At 38.4% G+C, this 18,566-nt stretch overlaps 3 protein-coding genes across 8 annotated transcripts in view; 2 read left to right on the top strand and 1 right to left on the bottom strand.

The window, feature by feature from the left end:
* si:ch211-243a20.4 overlaps positions 1-3,274 on the top strand; it is a 22,329-nt gene extending 19,055 nt beyond the window's left edge. The window contains exons 3-8 of one of the 5 annotated variants that reach the window (XM_034893700.1): positions 522-637; positions 770-1,032; positions 2,123-2,244; positions 2,698-2,826; positions 2,968-3,078; positions 3,169-3,274. In XM_034893700.1, coding sequence (XP_034749591.1) covers positions 615-637; positions 770-1,032; positions 2,123-2,244; positions 2,698-2,826; positions 2,968-3,078; positions 3,169-3,231 — 711 coding nt within the window. In that variant the 5' untranslated portion in view covers positions 522-614 and the 3' untranslated portion in view covers positions 3,232-3,274. Of the gene's footprint in view, positions 1-328; positions 638-762; positions 1,033-2,122; positions 2,245-2,697; positions 2,827-2,967; positions 3,079-3,168 lie in introns of those variants that run through there. The other 4 variants (XM_034893667.1, XM_034893690.1, XM_034893678.1 and 1 more) reach the window with 4 other exon arrangements.
* A 641-nt stretch (positions 3,275-3,915) lies between these two features.
* On the top strand, positions 3,916-10,963 carry zgc:101679 (uncharacterized protein LOC450058 homolog). The gene is made up of 12 exons (XM_034898386.1): positions 3,916-4,026; positions 6,371-6,417; positions 6,630-6,702; positions 7,769-7,928; positions 8,141-8,209; positions 8,337-8,457; positions 8,571-8,663; positions 8,952-9,016; positions 9,498-9,579; positions 9,711-9,757; positions 10,127-10,182; positions 10,302-10,963. Exons 1-12 carry the CDS (start codon positions 3,968-3,970, stop codon positions 10,381-10,383), a joined length of 954 nt encoding a protein of 317 aa, XP_034754277.1. The 5' UTR covers positions 3,916-3,967; the 3' UTR covers positions 10,384-10,963.
* Positions 10,964-11,148: 185 nt separating this feature from the next.
* Positions 11,149-15,101, bottom strand: emp1 (epithelial membrane protein 1). 2 transcript variants are annotated; one of them, XM_034898402.1, is made up of 5 exons: positions 14,960-15,101; positions 14,072-14,162; positions 13,675-13,780; positions 13,303-13,443; positions 11,149-12,035 (listed from the first exon to the last, which is right to left on the bottom strand). In XM_034898402.1, exons 2-5 carry the CDS (start codon positions 14,144-14,146, stop codon positions 11,875-11,877), a joined length of 483 nt encoding a protein of 160 aa, XP_034754293.1. In that variant the 5' UTR covers positions 14,147-14,162; positions 14,960-15,101; the 3' UTR covers positions 11,149-11,874. The 2 variants fall into 2 exon arrangements, with proteins under 2 accessions (XP_034754293.1, XP_034754284.1); XM_034898393.1 differs by having other exon boundaries at positions 14,953-15,091.
* Positions 15,102-18,566: the final 3,465 nt, after the last annotated feature.

Below are 18,566 nucleotides of genomic sequence, written 5' to 3'. Positions count from 1 at the left end.
AAAAAAAAGTGTTTGACGCTTAAAATTTCAATTTTGCTCAAAAGTAGAGATTTCAACCTCCTTAGTATTGAACTTTAAGTAACAGCCTTGTGTGCACTCACACTATAGTTTCTCCAAGACTGTCTCACTGTGGAGGAAAGCCAACATTACACTTCACTTCACATCCAGAGGCTGACATAACGGAAAAATGCAACCAGAAATATTTCCTCTTACTGTTACACAATACAAACCCAGTTAGGGGACACCTTTCGACAATTTAATTTAATTTATTTGTGTATGTATCCTCGTGTTGTACAGTACTTTCAGGCTTCAACGTTGAACATCATGTATCAAACAGAGTTGCAAAGGCTCTTTTAATCAGCTCTTTGGTCCCTTTATTGTCACAAATGAGTCAGTGTCAAGAAAAACATTTTAAGGAAGTAGTTTTGGCAGAAACAGGAAATTCAGCGCTGCAGTTCATATACCAAGACAAACTGAAACACTGAATAGATTTGTGAAACAACCTCAACAAAGAATACTAGAAATATCTCTAAAGATCACAAGATGGAAGCTCAACAAGTGTGGCATCTTTCTTTGGTGTCGATCTGGACAATTGTCTTTTTCTTGATTTCTGTATGCTCAGGAATGAACACACTGAGTAAGCCATCCAACTACATTTTGATCAAATTATGTTTTTACATGTTTTTATCATTTTGCTCATTAATTGACTTAAAAGACAAATCATTTTAGCTCAAATATTATTTATGTTATGTCCCCTCACAGAACTCAGGCTGGAGAACACAGTCTTTGTGGCTTTCACAGGCGAAGAGATCAACATTAATTGTGAGTTGGAGTTGCCAGCAAACCAAAGCAGAGACATTTTGACGTGCTCCGATCCTCTCCAAACTCTGATTTATAGCTGTGACGTCTCTGAGACAACCGGCCAGACACAAAGTGTCATACTGACGTTGGAGCTGAAAAATCTGAAAATGTCAGGAGAATACAGTTGCCAGTATAAAACAGCTAAGGTTTACTGGTTTCTTCGAGTAAGAGGTGAGTAGGAAAAGAGTGGATGTAAAATGAAACGGATGTTTAGGGAAGTAAAGAAGCAGCTTTATTACATTTCTTCAGTTCTGTCTTTACATGAGATCTTTAAACTGGAGGTTATAACAAGGTGTGGGCTCTCTGTAAAAGACTTAAAAGACTGTCCTCAACCTTTTCCTCTGCCTGATGATGAAGACCCCCTGGATGTGGGGCAAGTTAGCTCCTCTTCATTTTCTGTCTCAAAGCACTTTGGGATTGCACAGGACTCAATATGAGACTGAACAGTGGCATGAAAATAGGGACGGGGCAACAGTTGAAAATGTTTAACTTAGTACAAATTAAATGAAATTTAAGGTTAACCAAGACTTGCGTTGCCAGACCTTCCTCCACAGAGCTGCAGGAGATAGCTACTCTCTGTAAAGTAGAGGGTGACACAGGAATCAATTGTCGCTCCGATCCCATCCCGAACCCACAAAAATACTCCTATCATATCACTGGGGTTGCCTCGGAATTAAGGCTACACTGTACATTACCTGCAGGCCTAGGCGATGTCATTACTTAATTCCTAACGAAGATCTTCTTACACTCAAAACACACATTTCTTCGTCCCGCCCGCTCCTGTGTATTCCTATGCTCTATTCTCTCCCTATCACATTAACAAATGTGAAATTACTCAAAAAAATGTTCACCCTCTATTGTAAAGCCAACAGAGGCAATGTTGTGTAATTTGTTTCCAATGAGTTGTTCAATTGCACTTGAGCTAACAATAATGTATACTTTATTGTGAGCAGTTCAACCATTTGACGATTCATTTCAAATCATCAAATGGTTCGTTTGAAGGATCAAATGAACCATTTAAAGTTTTATGTCCCCATCTTGGGACCCCCTGGAGGGTCCCGACCCCCAGATTGGGAATAACTGTATAGATGTCAAAAGCCATTAGATGACCAGTGAAATCAGTTTATATTGAAATATGCAAAAGTCCATAGATCTTAAATACTTTTAGACTGTGGATTGCTTTTTCGACAGATGAGGAATCCTTCAGCCAGTTATGAAACATTCGTGCACATACTGACATTGACTGGTGGGTGTTTTCCAGGTGACGGCTACAAGGATCTCGTAATGTTGGATTACACAGAATTCATCATAGTTGCTGTCTTCACTGGTGTGCTGCTGGTTTTCAGTGTGGTTGGCTCAGTGTGTGTCTTCAGAGGACATGGGGTAAGATGTGTCCCTCTCATGGCGGACGTTAAGAAAAAGCATTTTGCAATGGAAGTATGTTGCTTTGTTATAAACAGGTAGTAATGTCACTGAGTTTCAGAAGCTCCAGAGGAAGTTTTTTTGTTTGTTAATGTTCAAATTATATTTAGTCGATCAACACAAAACGAATCAGCAACTATTTGATAGTTGTCATCAAGCAACTTTTACAATAGAGCAGATACATATAATAAGCAACCATAGTCAAACTTACAAACGGTTGTGTACCAGCAACTAAGTAACTTCTTAAAATTAAAGGTTTAATTAAATTAAATGGATAAAATGGAAAGATGTTATTAAATACTAAACTCACAATAAACACAAAACTAGAGAGGGAGCTGATTCAGTCTAGTTTGTTTGTTATCCAGTTTTTGTTATTAATTTTCATTTTAATGCATTTCAATTGACATTATTTAGAAGAAATGCACCACTGAACACGGCAACACCGGTAGAAAACGAAAGCAAAACAGAGAAGAAATGAAGGAGAGAGAGATGGAGGAAGACAACATGGATGAAATAACAGCTCCATCTACGTCTTTTTATGCTGTAAGCATCTTTCTACTATTAAGTTTACAGGCAGACACATCTTACTTGAATTAAATTGCACCACATAAATTTAGTCCTCCACCGTCCCTGCTATGTCAATTTTTTACAATTGCTGGAAACTGACATGAGAAATTCTCTCAGAGTCTAGAGACTCGGCCCAGGTCCATTTATGATGTGCTGGATCACTCAGCTACCAACAGAGAGCCAGACCAAAGCAAAGCTAAACCCAAGAAAAGGGAACCCAAAGTAACGGTCAGTGTACACTTCAGGTGCTTTGTTACATTCTGTTATCAGTGGAAAACAATAAAGCAGTTGGTGACCTGTCTTTTACTTCCTCCACAGATGGCAAAACCCACACAAGACCAGCATGAAGGCGTATTTGAGTCAGTCTATGAAAATTTTTGAACCAGAAATAAACTTGTTTTACCAGGTTGGGATATTCATATCAGTGGCTGAGATGACCTCAGTTTGCTTTGCTGTGTCGTTGTCACCGGTTAACAGTGGTAGAGAAAGTATTTAGATTCTAAACAGTAAAGAATCTTCTATCTTGTTATTAAATTTTGTATTTGTTTAATACCAAAGTAGGCCTATTATCAGCTAAATACACTCAAAGAACAAAAGCAAAAGTAGGCTAGGCTACGCATTATGCGGGCAAAATGGCCTCTATCAGTGTTACATTGTAATGTTTAATATTCTTTATATGGATGCATTAACATTGTAATGTTGCAGCTGGTTGCAGTAAAACTAATATAAACTATGTTATTTACTGTTGTGAGGTCAGATTTACTGTATAAACATGCATCATAGCTTCAAAATATGATTTTGAAATGAACTAGTAGGCAAACTTTGCTTGTCAAATAAATGTAGGGGAGTAAAATGTTAAATAAAAAGAACAAAAACAAGTACAGTGTGTCCCTCTGAAATGTAGCCGGGAACATTTTTAAAAGTAAAAGACTACATAAAAATACCTCTCCGTCTGATTTCTGTTTCTGACACATATCTCCTTATTTGGGCATTCCCTCCTCCAGCTAAGCATCACCCTGACCAATGGAATTGCTAGGTTTCGATTCTACGAGCCAACCGCATCTCTTCTCTCAGTGTGACTTCCTGGTTTGGTTTGTTGTGTTTTTCTGCATTGACTATGGCTGCAGAGGGCGATTTTCTGGCAAGATACCGTGCCGTGTCCAACAAACTGAAAAAGTAAGGCGTTAAGTTACATTAGTTCAAATAGAAAGATTAGTGAATATCAAGATTAGCGTTACGTTACTTGACAATAATGCTTAATATACGTGATACAGCTAGTTAGCGCTAAGCTAGCTAGGTTAAGCTAACATTTAGCCCATTGCCTTTACTTTCAGTGTCCATAATACGTTATTTAATCTAAATGAATATGCATGTGATGCTGTTTCTAATGTAATATCATATCATGTTGATAGATTACATTGGTTTAGTTAGGTTCATGAATAGTAGTATTTAACTGGTTAATGTAGCTAGCTCCTGTCAAACATCTAGCTAGCTGTGTTGTAAAAATTCGGGGCTCAGATTTTTTTAGTCGTCACTAATGGCAACTATATGCACTTGTTTTTCAAGCCATTTGATAAAAGAATGACAGAAAATCTGTACATAATTTGGTCAAATCACGTTAGTTGCCAAGAACATAAAATAATCGTATTATTAATAAATAATCTTAACAACTACATTGTTGTATGGATCCAATATTCTCCAGGGGGCGTTTCAGGAAGGACGTCCTGACAAAGTCTGAGTCTAATCCAGTCTCAATCTGATCTCTGAGTTGATTTACCCTGAGATGGCGAACTCTGAGTTCTTGGTTCCAGAACAGCTGACTGTAGGTTCCATAAACTCAGAGTAGGGTGATTCCGAGTTAAGCGCACCACCACTATAAAAAGGCAGCCTGAATGAAGCCATGTTCCCCATGGTTACAACCACAAACAAACTGGTGGAAATACTCATGTACAAAAGAGCTGCTGCAAAAGAGAGAGTCTTTGCATGGAAGAACATTTCTGCTAAAGTAAATGCTTAAGTTCCAATATAGTGTATTTTTTTCATATTTAATCATAAGTATAATATTACTGGTGAAATGCCATCAAACCTTTAATCTAATTTATTTGCAGTCCAGCGGGCAAAAAGTACTAGGCCCACAATCCTATTCTGAGGCTGCAGCACCATCATTAACAGAATTATAATTCATAATCTTTTATTTCAGAGGGTTTACATCATTCATCTGCAATACTGTGGAACTCATTTTTAATGGCTGTTACTGGTTTCTGTCCAGGGAACATTACAACAACGTTTAAAAAATGTTTCAGAGCGACTCACACTCGGCTCTTTGGTATATAGTGGCTTTACTAACATGCATTGCTTCACCAATGTTGTAAAGAAAACTGCTGTTTGCAAAAAAGTGTAATGCGACACAAAGAATGTGCTCGGATGTGGAGCATGTCCACGATGGGTGACGTTAGTGATTTGAGGACAGATAAGGTTATATAGGCTACATAACTGATAGACTGGGAAGAAAAACAATACCGCTCAAATAGGTAGACTAGTACCAGGAAATGAAAATGCATCTATAATAGGAGCCTCAATATTATCCCCCAACATATGTTTAACACCCTGCGAGTAATCAACGGGATTGTCAACAACAACAAGGAAATGCCATGTTTTGAGAGAAAAAATAATTTTATAGTCGGCCTAACACAGTTAATAAACCTACACTGTTTTTGTATTCATGCAGATAAAAAAACTTCAGTAAAATGTGCCTGATACAGACTCAATGAATGAATGAGGAAATGAGAGGGTGCTTTGTCAGAGGTAGGAGACTGAGAGAAACCCTTCTCTATCAGGTTGGATTAACCTCCCTTTCTGAAACAGAAAACCCAGAGTTTCCCTCATCACAGCGTTATCAAACTCAGAGTTTTCACTCAACCTTCTTTCTGAATTGGACCCCAGCTGTCTTCATCATTTTGAATCAGACCACAACAAAGGTTGACAATGACTCAGTTTCACTCCTGCCACCTTAATAAAGATATTTACTAGTTTGGTGTTACTATTTTGAAATTGTAGAGAATAGGTAGGGGAATTTGACTATTACTAATGTTGAAATCTATTTTTGTTCTACTATGCTGGAGTAGCAATGAATGTTTGACTGATAAATCTGCAACATTTGAATCCATCCAATAATATTCTGGGCGGCTTTAACGGCTATACACTTAGGAAGCCATACATCCTCTGATTGCCTTATGTTTCTAGTTTCAGGATGTAAAGTTTCATAAGGCTGTGATTATCCTAAAGGTCATTAAATACAGTGACATCAAGTTGTTGTTTTTTAAATGGTGTCACTACAATGAAATGGCAAACATCATAGATGAATACAATTGGGCTCGCTGAATCCACAAGAATGACCTTAAAGATTCATTAGCTTATTCATTCTTCTGTTTAGCACCTGAACAGTTAACTGAAGTGTTTTTACTAGCTTGCTACTATAGAGATATCTTAGACAATTGAAATGCTTGTTTCCTTGTCCCAGGCGTTTTCTTCGGAAGCCCAATGTAGCGGAGGCAAGTGAGCAGTTTGGTAAGTGCCAGCTGTTCTCTGCACAGCTGTTGTAACCTAACGTTACCTTTATACTGTTAACGCCAAAATTACAGTATTCGTTCAATACGCACAACATGGCACCACCTTCAGCCTTTCTCCTTGTTATCCTCCATGTTGTAGAGAACGTGTGTCATTTAACGGTTTCTTCACAGTTTGCCTTGCATGTATTTTGCTGTTTTCCCCTGTGCTAGGTCAGTTAGCCAAGGAGCTGAAGCAGCAGGACTGCCTTCAGTATGCCGCCTTCTGTAACCTGGCCATGGCTAGGTGAGTTGGCAATTATGAATTCTCACACCTTTTTCCCCAGCTTGACCTGAACCAGTGTCCAACACAACACAAGAGACGACATAAAGTGATGTTTTACACAATAGCCCACTTCTATAGCCTGACAAGCCAGACACATATCAAGATGTTGGGTGTGGAAACTCACCATTGGCAGGGCTCAATCCGAGGGGCGGGATAAACCTTGTCTTTCAAATTCCCTCAGTACGCAATAGGATGGTGCTACAACCAACCAGAGTAACGCTTGTTGATAGATTAAACTTTTGCAATATCCGCTCGGAAAATCTCCAAACACATTTCCTTTTTTAAGAACAACTTCAGTGCTTAACTCCAAGTCTTCCAGAGTTGCGGTAAAAAGGTGATTAAAAAGACCGCTGTTTAGTAAATGTATCTTTAACAGGGCACTGACCTTTGCCTCATCCAACATCTTTGCAACAATGCCAACTGTGAGCCATACTTTATTACCCAAGATCAGTGGGCAACCTTGTTAATATTCTTCTGGCTAAAAAGGAGCAAAGTCCCTCAAACCGAGCTTCAAATTTTGTGTAAATCTTTCCCAGATGAGTGGTGGCTGTCAAAGCAGCTTATTAATGCCCATGGCCTTAGATAAGAGGTGTTCAGTAGTCACATATTGGTGGATTGTCCAGGTATTAGTTTCAGCCATGCACTTTGTACCTAAAGTCTTCCCTTCATATCATAAAAGATTTTTCAAATAACTGCTGTTTTTGGAAAAAGCATGTAAACATGCTTGTTGTGACACGCTTGAACGGAACCATCAAAAAATGTACTACATTGTCTATGCAATAATTAAGTAATTTGTCAGTTCTCCCCCCCCTATTATGCAAATCATACCATGTTTGTTAGGAGCTTTTGGAATTTCTGCTACTGTGTTTTACATATTCAGATCATCTCATAAAAGTGCAGTCCAGTGAGTGAGGACCCCTCACTAGTTATTAATGTCCCACACAATAAGATGTTGGAGAGAGCCTGTATGTATTCATACAGATGACATGTTTGCTGTTGTTACACATCCTGAATTTCTTAACTGCAGGTGTGAGCAAACTCTTTTTAATGCTCCCGGAGAGGCTCTGGCATTAACCGATGCTGCCCGCCTCTTTCTCTCATCCGAGAAGGAGAACCGGGCGCTCCAGGCCCCGGGCTTTGATGAGCACCTTCAGGCTGCACTCAACTGCTACAGTTTTGCCATCAAGGTACAATTATGATACCTATTTTTTTTTTTTTTCGCTTAAAGCACATCTGCGAAATATTTGTAAAATACCCAAATATTCATAGTATACAGTATATACTGTATGTAATGTTTGTGGACTATACTGTATATACAAATTAAGGGTTTGCAGAATATATTATGGAGTACATTTCTATAGAGACTGTAAAATAATGCTGATGTACAAATGGCTTACAGGTGCACATTGAGATGAACCAGCCTGTGATGGCAGCCAGCCTGTGTCTAGAACTTGGCAACGCGCTGAAGGTTAAACTTTAGATCAGATCTCTAAGTTGTCCTAAGAGATACATTTTCCTCATCTTCGCTTTGATTTTAACTTGTTACTATTATTTAAATGCCATGTTAATCCCATCTCCTCTTCTGGTTTCAATAGGAGATGAACAGACCAGGAGAGGCTATTGTTCATTACCAGAGGGCTGCAGAGTTGCAGACACAGACGCCAATTGAAGCTCTGCTGTCAATGGGAGAAATGGCCACTTGTAAAATTCTCACCCGTGAGTTCAGTCAGACCGTCTGATACATCTCATATGTAGCTGCTGTGTGTTTTATGTGCAAGTATGATTTTTTTTTAGATTTTACTGAAGTTTAAGCTCCTGTGTTTTTGCAGGTGACTACGACGGTGCTTTGTCAGTGTTCACTGAGATGCAGCTGATATGCCAGGAGAGGGGACTGCAGCTACCAGGCATCAGCACCCCTGTTGGTGAGACTTTTCATTTCCACCTGCCTAAAATAATCCTATAAATGTATAAATCCCCAGTGACAGAATTTTTGGAATGGAGGCTAAATACAATATGTCAAAAACATTTCTCTTGCTGAGATCAACAGCTGGATGTTTGAACAAAGACACCAGGAACAGTTTTTAAAAGCAGTGTCTCACTGTCAGCTTTAATATCATTGTTGCAGTTTATGTGATTAGGCTGACTGGAAAATAGAGAACTATTGAACTCTCTTCATTTCTTTTCTGTATCTTAATTTTCATAAATAAAAGGTGCATTTCTGGACATTGTGGCAAAATGTGAGATCTCCAGAGTACTACTGCTGATGTTTCTTGAGGTAGGCACGTTTATTTGATATTATAAGACAAGACATAGCAAGAAAACCAACCATGTGTAACCAAAGTGGAAAATACAGCCTCAATAAGGGAAAATCATTTTTATGAATCAAACTAGTTCTGGATTTCACTAAACTTATGGAAAGCCATATTTTAACAGAGTTTTTATAAGACGTGATGAAACATTGTGTACCTAGTGCAAAGTATTTTTTATTTATTTACCAGATTTACAACAAGATGTACATTTGCCAATTATTTGTCAAACAGCCATCAACTAGCCAAAGGGGGGAAACAAAGCAGTTACATTTTAAGCATTAAAAGAAGTAAACACCTCCATATTCGCAGCACAACAGAAAATATTGCATAACTGATGCCAAGAGTATTGATATTGTATGACACTATATTAATCATTTATCCCACATCTTTACATTACGTGCTGGTGCAGCAGCACTTTGATGGTCTAATGTTGCCGTTGTTGTGCAGCCCCCACCTCAGAAGTTGTTGCCAGAACATGCCCAGACCCTGGAGAGATATGCATGGGAGTCTTTTGACCCTCACAGCCAAGGTAAATGCACGTCAATATTTATCCATTATCTATGAATTATAGACACTGTCTTTTCACTAGGAATGCAGATCATGAATCCCATGAGTCACATTTATTTGAAGTGTAAACATGGATCATGTCTTCTCTTTCAGTGACCTTCCTGCCTGAGAATGTTTTCCTGCTCTTGCAGTCCGTAGTTGTGAGTTTTATCATCCACCTACTTGGGGTTCACAGGATTTCCTGACCCTTCCTGCACAAGGCAGGATGGTCTTCACAGCCTTCACGTGACAGAGATAAATGTGCTAGTGTTTGTTTTTATTTGCAGTGTTGGTAGACTTTTACCTATCATAATATGAGGCAATCAGTAGTCACAGTTCTTGATTTAATTTTATTCATGGCTTAAATAAAAGATTCTTTTAAAGCAACTTTTTCTGGATGAACAGACTCTATCCACAGAGTTATGAATGAGCATAAACATTGACAAAACTCTGTAAACTTGTCAAGGTCATTGGAATCTGCAGTTATGTTTTTTATTTGTGCAGCCCATAACAGCAAATCTGTTTCGCAGATGGCATGTCAGGAGAAGGACACAGAGTCCCTCAAGTCTCTTCAGACTGAGCTATGGTGAGCATTTAAAAGTGATAATTTCCATTATGTGATGGGAACTGAACAGCATTTTTATTGCTTCTCAATCCTAATTGTCCATATTGATCATGTGTTTGTTTTTGTTTTTGTCCCCTCAGGCCGTTTCTGACTGCAGAGCAGAATCATCTTCTCCACCTGGTGGTTCAGGAGCGCATCACGCCGTCTGGCCAAGGCATTTAGTTTTTACTCCCTTCCTCTGGGAACGATACTTTATATAATGGAACATTCCTGTTTCTGACTAGGTCTGTTGTAAGGCCTAAAGAAGTGTTCAATGTTGTAACTTTAACTCAGTGAAATGCTTGTAATACTTTGCTTTTATTAAGCAAAGTCACACAGATTTAAAAATTAGAGAAAATTTCAATAGCATTTTCTAGTACTGTGTGTTGTCCTTGTTTTTTGTCAAGATGCTAATTTAAGACTAAATTTAAATTCATTTTAGAAATCTTGTTTGCTTGAGTGATGGCTACAAAACTGGACCAATATATATACATATTTATTATGTAACAGTGACTTTACTTGCATTTACAGCAGTTTAATAGATAAAAGATGAAGGCTTTGTGTAATAATGTGTTTATTAATACATGATATGGCTTAAATTCCAATGTAATTATGAGCAAATCCTATTGCATAGTTTGGAATTAAGATGAAATGAAACACTGTTGTCCTCTATCCCTGGTTCAATTTATGTTCACTTGTACAAATTGCATGTACTTTTCTTATGACAGCAGCCAACTACAGACACAAAATCCAACACGATTTTTTTTTTTTAAGAACTCAATACATAATGTTACAAAACAGATTTAAAAAAAAAGGATACACTATACTTCACTTGTAAAATAAGGATAAATGATTACTACTATATATATATATATATATATATATATATACACACACACACACACACACTCTACTGTATATTAAGGATTGTCTTTTCTGATTGTTCAAGTACTGCAATGGGAATGTTGCAGTTTTGCCAACATGCTGTTCCTTCACAGATACAGTATTAAATCACTCTACTCTGGAAACATGCAGTAGTAACTTTCAGCCTCACGACGTGATTATATAGGATAAGTACTGTCATCTCACAGAGTATTTTCAACTACTGAATTTCAAAAGGGCTTATTATGTTTACGCTTTTTTTCTCCTACTTAATCAACTTTGGTTGTTTCATAAAGAAATAATTTTTGTTTAGGAAAAAGACCCACAAAACCCCAATATGTCATTTTTACACTTTGGTTTTTGGCTGGCTATTTCCAGTCTTATGCTAGCTAACTGTCTGCGTGCAGTAGCTTCATACCTTATGCACAGATATGTCTGGCATCTTTCTCTCATCCAACTCTATGCAAGAAGGGATGTATATTTCTCAAAATGTCTATTCCTTTACAGTGTTAAGTATTACCCTACACCTCTTGAATTAAATAGAAATCTATCAAGTAAAATGATTAAGTTCAGCCCTTCATGACTGCATGTATGACTTCCATTTCAATTTGATATTGATGATGATATGATATTCAAAATATAAACAAATGGCTCTTGTAAACACAAACCAACACATTTTCCTAGGTACAGTCTTTTCCATCATTTTTGAAACACTTCCTTTTCCTATTATTTAATTTCACAAATTCAAACTGGGAACATGATCCCAGGCATGCCCTCATTCCTTTTATCCTCTCACTCGCTCTTCTTTCGCAGGATGAGGTAGGTGATTGCTAAGATGAAGGTGAGGACAAAAGAGATCCAGGCCAGGACGTAGGATTGTCCATATCCTCCCCCCGTTTCATTGGTGTGAAGCTCTGCTGTGTAGATTGAGGCTGCTATCATTATACACAGGCCTGCGGGTGAGAAAATGGGAATATTGTCACGTACACCCAAATAAGGCACAATTCAAAAGTAATTATTGCTCCTATTATAAGATCAGGCCCATTAACAAGGACGGTGTAGCAGACTGTTCCACTGCAATCACAATCAAATGAGAAACGTGACTGATTCACCTTGCTAATTTCTCAATGATATCAAGTCATGACAATACTGTACATGTTAAAATCCCATTTTGTACTTTCTGTAACTTTGTTTAATGTAGTAGCAGCACAAAAGCTAGACAATCCATATTTGACCATATTTACTTAATTGTATAGTGACAGAGATTGCTGTAGTTCACAGTACTTCTGTCTACATGAATATGTTCTTTTTACCAAAAGCACAGCATGAGATCTTTTACTGAAATGTAAGATTACTACACCTAATTTAGTAGTATGAATGTGGCTTAACTTTACCATTTGCATTTGAATACTCAAGTTAGTATTGTAACTTAATGACGGTTTTAAGGGTTAATCATGACAATATTCTGCCCTTGCTGCTGATTAATAATTAGCAAGAGCTGAGCTGTCAACTAGTTGATTAGTTGATCAAAGGGAAATATGTTCTTGTTCCAGAAACTTGAATATTTGATGGGTTTCTTTTGTAAATATGAAGAAAATAATCAGATTTATTGATAGTGAAAATGTTAGTTAGCAGCCCTTATTAGTATATTTTATTTCCAAACCAGGGGTCTTCAAAAAAAATTTAAGGCAAGGACCCCTTAATTGAATGAGAGATGGAACAGGGCCCCATATTACATATATTAAAATTGAGTTGCATTTTAAACTGGGCCAACACTAATGTGTGGGTGGCCTGAAGCCCTTATACATACCTTTTTAGTGTACAGAATACTAAGGTATTAAATAATTGTTGGCATAATTTTATAAATTATAGTTTTATTGTTAAACATACATGTGGCAGAGTGAAATTCTTAGGATGAACTGTATCTGTGGATGGCTACCAAACATACTGACAGTCATAATTTACTGCAATGATTTTCAATTATGTGTCGTTCAGACTCTACGAATTAACAGGTCAAGCCTGCTGATGTAGACTCTTAAACCTGGATGAAACGGGAGTGAAAATCAGTGACCTGCAACTGCATCCATGTTTGTTTTAAAACACTGAGCACATCTGTACATGCTCCAGCTAAGCTCTGCTGACATACTTTTACTTAAGTAACATTTTCAATGCAGGACTTTTACTTGTGACACACGTCAGAATTTTGACTGGGTTACTTACAGGCGATTAGCTGTAAAATGCCGGTGAAGGTGAACCTCTGGCCTTTGGGCAGGGTGAACAGCTGGGCCACAAACACAAACAAGGCCAGAATGGCAAAAATACAGGCCAGCACTGAAGTGGCCTGCACCGCCTGGAGATAATCTGCAGCAGCAGGACGACAAAACAGACACACAGTCGGTAAAGAAGCCACAATAACACAGACACAAGGCCATGTTCACCTTGAAGCACTGTGTAATTATATGCATTATAACAGATCTATTACCACAATTTACATGCATACAGTAATTACTGATCGTTTAGGAACATATTGTAGAATTGTACATCTTAACACTTTATGTCTCCAGTAAAATCAAGTCAATGACTGAACATTACCCTCTGGATAGTCTTTCAGGTTGGTGTAATGCCAGGCTGAGTTTGTCAACTCCCACCTGCCCCACAAGTCAGTTGACAATGTAGAACTATCATTGATCCACCAGGCCTGGAGACACACAGGGAGATGAGAATAAACACAGATGTCAAAAATATCAATGCACACACAGGTTGCAACACATGCAAAGAAATATTTAGTGGACTTAGACTAGTAGCAAACGTACTGTGTCAACAACTAAACTTGTGTTTCCCTATATGAACTCTTTTCCAAGTTTCCTGCTTGTTTTAATATTTTGTAAGAGCTGGTGAAAGTTTGATTTAAGCATATGTTGGCTCTTAAAAAAAGTTCTTAACTCGAGGACTTGGCGTATGATAAACAAGATAATAATCATCCACTTACATTATGAATAGAGGCCACCAGAAGCAGTATGATGGTGGTAATGTGCAGAACAACGATTCCAGCCAGCATCAACATCGTGGCTTTCTGAAAACTGCCAACAACGAGGCGGAAGGATGCACAGCCTTATTTATTATCCTTATGTAACACAGGCGTGTACATTAGGAAGCATCAATTCCCACAGCTGTCCCAAATTAATAGCCTACTGTTACTCAAACTGAAAGAAATACTGACAGAGAGCCGTTGCATGCAAGCTCAAATTAACTCGCCCAGAAGTTTCTCAGACAGACACATTTTTTAATATGTCCGTATAGCTGTCACACACACATTGCATAAGCAGTTTCACACTTTCAGTCACACATTTTGTTTCTTTAATATGACAGCTCAGATTAATTGCGGCCCATTTTTTGCGCCCAGAAAAACTAATCCGTTTGCTTAACGACTCATTTTCATTTTCACTGTTTCCGTCGACAAGAAAGGCGCATTTGTTTAGACCGCGGTGTGTTAAGGCATTCCCAAATTGGGGCCGCTCCATTACACACAGGCCCTGTACAATACTAAAGTCAACAACTTTGAAAAGAGCGCGAGAATACAGAAACCAATAATAAACTAAACTCTAACTTATAAACAAAAATCTAATCACTGTTGACTATTCCACTCTATGCTCATCTGCAGAGTGTGGAGTTGCGTGTTCCTTAAAATACTTTTCTGCGCACAGTAGCCTAATATCCGCACAATTCTTCAAAGCGCTGGTGGAAACCTGGAGTTAACTTTTCTCTCTTTCTCTACTCAACACCAAAAAAAACACACAAATCATGCATGCCACAGTGTATGGTCCTTACACTAGCCCTGTAACTTCAGAAAGTGTAAAGAAACGTGGATACAATTTACCTGAAAGTGCTTTAACGCACGGCAACGGGAGTTTTTTGGGAATGTGAAACCGTGTAGACCCACCCAGCTTTGAATTCACAGCACACACATCACCCTGTTTTCGCTCTCAGTTCCCTCGCTTTCCTTTCACCAAGCCCCACCCATAAAGTTTTTGTTTTTTTCTTCCCTTCAATGAAAGGTCCAGACGATCCAAACGGCTTCAGGTTGTCACCTTCAACTCCAAAAGCTGCGTAAAGAGTAGTAGAGACATCCAAATCATTCACTGTTCCAAAGGGGGGTTTTAACACCTCCATTTGTTCTTCAAATTCCTTACCAAACATGCTGCTTCAAACCGATTTATTTTAGTGAAATTTCTCACCTGGGTGTCTTATCTCAGTGACAAACTAGCCATAACTACAGCTGCAGTGATTTTGTCATATGAATATGAAATACCATTTTGGACACACAAGGTCCATTAAGCTAATAAAATGACTTAAAAAAAAATGGGACATTAAGAAGTGATACAGACAGCAGTGCCCCAGACAGGGATGTCTTCATCTTTCCAACAGTACACTCCAGTACTCTACAGTAAAAAAGTGAAATTCAATAATAGCTCATGTAGATGCAGTTTCGATTGGTGCCAGAGAGTGACATTAAAATCAACAAAAAGCCTTCAATAGATTTTTCACTGTGACTACAGTATATTGATATAGTTTCTCATAGACCACAGTCATTGGTGTTATCAGCATTACATTTTAATTGTAGGAACTGACACTAAAATTGTATTTTATAGGATTTCACAAAACAGTGAGCCAAAAAGACGAGTTAGAGGCAACAAGACGTTGTACTACTTTACTGCTACCCATCCCTGGAACCCTCACCGGGCTGGCCTACGTCACCATGGTGGAAAAGCTTAATTTACCTACCGAAACACCAAGCCAACATTTAACTGGGTTCACACGACATCCAAAATATATAATAACATACGTAAAAATACATACACAGAAGAGGTTGCAAATCTGCTGTGCATTAAAATGTTAAACTAGTCTTTCCCCCACACACGTGTACATACAGGTTGGAGTGAATAAGAAAAATGACTTATATTATCAATGGCGGTTACCAGACACAGGATGGATAAAGACAGTCATATATCTTTTAAATAGATACAGTCAGGTTTTATTATTGACCGCAGTCAAATTATTATTTGATATTAGGTGGTTACGTGGCAGTCAATATCTTTTTTTTTTCACAGGACAGTTAAGTGGAAAAGGGGAGAAAGAGGGTGAAGACATGCAGGAAATCGTCACAGGTTAGACTCAAACACTGGAGCTCTGCATTGAGACATAAACCTCTCAGTACATGCACGCCTGCTCCACCACTGAGCCAAGCTGGCCACAGCAGTGGATATCTGGGAAAGCCTTTTATCACCAGCCTCGGATGGGAGAAAGCTTGAGCAGTTATGGTTCTTCTTCTTTCCAAAAAGACGCAGTATATAAAAAGAGTAAAATACCATTTATGTATCATTTAAGGCCTCAGCTCATGCCTGCCTCTGTTTTATATTCCCTCAGACTGTGGTCTCTCAGTAAAGACCACATGGACGGAGGAAGTCCTGATCCCAATACTACAATGGTTGCTTTATCCTCCTGGTGGACGAGGACAGATACCATGATAGCTTCCTTCGCTCTTTTACTGACAACTCCCTCAGTTGTTGACAATACAGAATCACTCATTAACCTGGAGCCATATCAGGATTAGGAATTATACTGACACTTTCCCACTCAGTTCATTGTACAGCTGTTCAGAAGGTATTTTGAGAATTCTCACTCTACTAAACCTTTTCCTCAACTTCCTACTCTAATCCAGGAAGCCAGAACATAATGTCTTTGTTCTTTTTGTAAAACACATGCAGAATATTAACATGCTATTGTGTGGGAACATGTCTAATATTGGAACAAGACATCAATATATAGCGATATTACTAATAATATATATATTTTTAATTATGGTTCATGTTGCACAAAATTAGCAAAGAGATGTGTAGTTCCAACTACAATATTTGATTATTAGGTAACAGCCATGGTGGAAGAAGAATTTAGATCCTTTACTCAAGTAAAAGTACCAATTCCACAGTGGCACAACCTTGGGGAGAAAAAAATAATATTTTTTACCCCCACTTGTCAAAAGACTTTCAGAATTCTGAAAATGCCTTCAGGACAGCAGTAAATGTTTTAAAGATTGCCTGGTAATCATTTTTCAGAAAATTGGATGCTTAGCCTTGTGACTTGAATGTAACGGTGCTGTAATACACGAGAGAGGCCCAAACTGTGGCTAGGTTCAGTTAAAGTCTAGCATCTGTGAATCAGAACCTTGAAACCTAATATCTCTTTTAGAGTAAATACATTTCTCACAAGTTTTCCGACTGGGCCATAAGTGCAAGTCTCGGTTTTTATTATAGTATTGCTGAGATGGAAATCATTTTGAGAGCTCTATTATTGTCTCAGGGTGTAGGAATGGATGAGGGGAAGTATTTTCTCCTCACAGTAGCTCTGAATAGAAGTCAAAATTGAAACTATTATATCTAACCCCTGATGGTTTGCCTCACAGTGAATGGTGAGTGGGTGCTTAGCAGTTTTGGTTCTCCTCATATGCCACATCCGAGTCACTGGAGTTTTCCTATTCCCGTCACAACATGTGGGCCTCCACAGTAAGTAAAATCTAACATCCGTTGTGCAGTAGGTGACCATTTGAAAGACATTATACTAAAGTAGCTGCTGCTTCAAAGGCCTGAAAATAGTAAAATCCTTCAGGAATAAATGCTGACAATAATTTCATTTATAACTCTGACTGTTGTTTCTTAACAGACTGTAAAATGAAAATCCAAATTTTTTACACGTTTCTTGAAGAGGCTTATATTACACGGGTTGCCATGTCAGTGGCCTAGGTCTAGGGATGGGCAATGTAGGTTTGTTTTGTCCACAACTTTGGTCTGGACTAAATACTGTACATCTACCTGACAGATTGCCATGTAATTCTTTTCTGACATTCTTGTTTTCCTTATTCTCAGACTATCATCTAATGCCATCAGAGGTGTCAGACTGGCGGTGGAAATTGGATTTAGTACCCAGGGCTGTCATGTGAGGAGGGCCTAAAAAGATGCTAGAATGAGTACCTTTGGATGTGGAGAGGGGCCCATAGAGAATGCCTTTCTACAGGGCCCAGAATGTTGTGCTATGCCCCTGAGCGCCATCATCTTGTCTAAATGTCATTGTAAGTATGTGAACTGTTGACAATAGCATTTAGCTAAAGATAAACGCTTCACAAAGCCACTAGCATGGCTGTACACTTGCAGAGGTTGCATGCAGCAATAGCCTATGTGTTGAAGTTGTTGCACAGCACACATCTTCCCAAAACAAATCCCTGTCTCCTACACTCCCCAGCTCCCAACTCTTCACGATTCCTTTTGAACTGTCACCACGCATTTCCATAACATGCACTCAATTATGACAGTCATCACAGCAGGGTTTAGGTTAAAAAAGTCTGAGCTTCTCAGATTAATTCCAGATACTCTAGTTGCCTCTGGACCCTCAGGCTTACAGTCGGTCCATCCTGATACAGCCTTTTGCAAATC

Source organism: Etheostoma cragini, chromosome 2 (genome assembly GCF_013103735.1).
Source record: "Etheostoma cragini isolate CJK2018 chromosome 2, CSU_Ecrag_1.0, whole genome shotgun sequence".
Classification (NCBI taxonomy): Eukaryota; Metazoa; Chordata; class Actinopteri; order Perciformes; family Percidae; genus Etheostoma; species Etheostoma cragini.
This window is presented reverse-complemented; position numbering and strand designations above follow the sequence as displayed.